Below are 1,424 nucleotides of genomic sequence, written 5' to 3' on the forward strand. Positions count from 1 at the left end.
CCTTCTCCATTCAACAATTTAATTTTAACGAGAAGTTTTTTGGATATCGACTGGAAATCCTTTGGAATTTCCATGGAAAATTCTTCGGAATTTCCTCCAGAAGCTTCACAAAAATTGTTTCCACAGGATGTTTTTCTTGGTTTTGAAGAGACACTTTTCGAATTTTCAAAAGAAGATGGGCTTGTCAAAAATTTTGTTAATTTCTTTCTTAAAGTAGAATGTGATTTCTTTCCAAACAATGTATAAGTCTAGGAAGCGGAAAGGGTTGAAATTTGTTAAAGTTTGGAAACAAGAATTTTTATTTTCTGTTTAATATAACATCACAAAAATTACCACCAGTGCTTATTCTCATGCTTCTTGATGGTGACGGTCACCGGCACAGGCTTTTCAACATACACTGGCTTGTGAACGACCACTGGAACGGGCTTCTCAACATGAACTGCGTACGGTTTCGGCACTTCGACGTATTCCTTCTGGACAACTGGGACCTTCACTTCGACTGGGTATGGAACGGGACGATCGACATGGACTGGAACCTTCTTCTCCACATACACGGGGTACTTCTTTTCAACGTACACCGGAACCTTCTTCTCGACCTCTACTGGGTATGGGACCTTAACATGGACTGGAACGTGCTTCTCAACCTCAACCGGGAATGGCACTGGGACCTTCTTGGTGATCGTGGTGGTCAGGTGCTTGACTTCATGGTGATCATCGTGATGGTTGTCGAATTCAAACGAATCGTGTCCGTAGCCCAGATCCCATAGGCCACGTTTGTCCTTCTTGCTAGAAGAATCGTCGACTGCCGCACAGGATGCAATGGCCAAAGCCATAGACAGCACAATGAACGCCTGGAAATCAATTTAAAAACGAATTAGTACACAATTAGCAGCGCTAATGAATTAGTTATAAACTGATACCTTCATGTTGGATGCAACCGTCGAGTGAACTAAACCAGTGGTGTTTGTTTTGATCAGATGGAGTGATCAAAAGCGAGTGTTGTCTTTTGCAACGAATGGGCTCTGTTTTATATGATACCGAGTATGTCTTTTCGATTTTGTTAGCAATGTGTTCACTTCTTTCTCATCTTCGAATAGTAATCATAAATGGCATTGAACAGTTTCGCAGAGAACAGATTGTATAAAAGATATATATACTGCGGCTAGAAATTTGTAATAAACCTAGTCCAGTCCTTATCAATGAACTTGTGTGCTTCGCTTGGTCCAAATTGTTAGAAATCATTGGATTGTTAAATGAAGTATTAACATTAATAATGGCACATTTACAATCTTATCTTAATCTATTGATTGAAATATTGAATCTGAAAACTGAATTTATTTCGTGTGTTTTATTTATCTTTAATGGAAAAACCAGAATGAACAGATTCTATTTTTTTTTGTCGGGACATTCCTCTATTTAAAATT

General features: G+C 38.7%; 1 protein-coding gene across 1 annotated transcript; it reads right to left on the reverse strand.

The window, feature by feature from the left end:
• Window positions 1-265: 265 nt before the first annotated feature.
• On the reverse strand, window positions 266-1,028 carry LOC134213713 (zinc finger protein 512B-like). Its single transcript, XM_062693007.1, has 2 exons — window positions 921-1,028; window positions 266-851 (listed from the first exon to the last, which is right to left on the reverse strand). Exons 1-2 carry the CDS (start codon window positions 924-926, stop codon window positions 330-332), a joined length of 528 nt encoding a protein of 175 aa, XP_062548991.1. The 5' UTR covers window positions 927-1,028; the 3' UTR covers window positions 266-329.
• Between the last annotated feature and the right edge of the window lie 396 nt (window positions 1,029-1,424).

The sequence above is a fragment of the Armigeres subalbatus genome, chromosome 2 (assembly GCF_024139115.2).
Source record: "Armigeres subalbatus isolate Guangzhou_Male chromosome 2, GZ_Asu_2, whole genome shotgun sequence".
NCBI classification, from domain to species: domain Eukaryota; kingdom Metazoa; phylum Arthropoda; class Insecta; order Diptera; family Culicidae; genus Armigeres; species Armigeres subalbatus.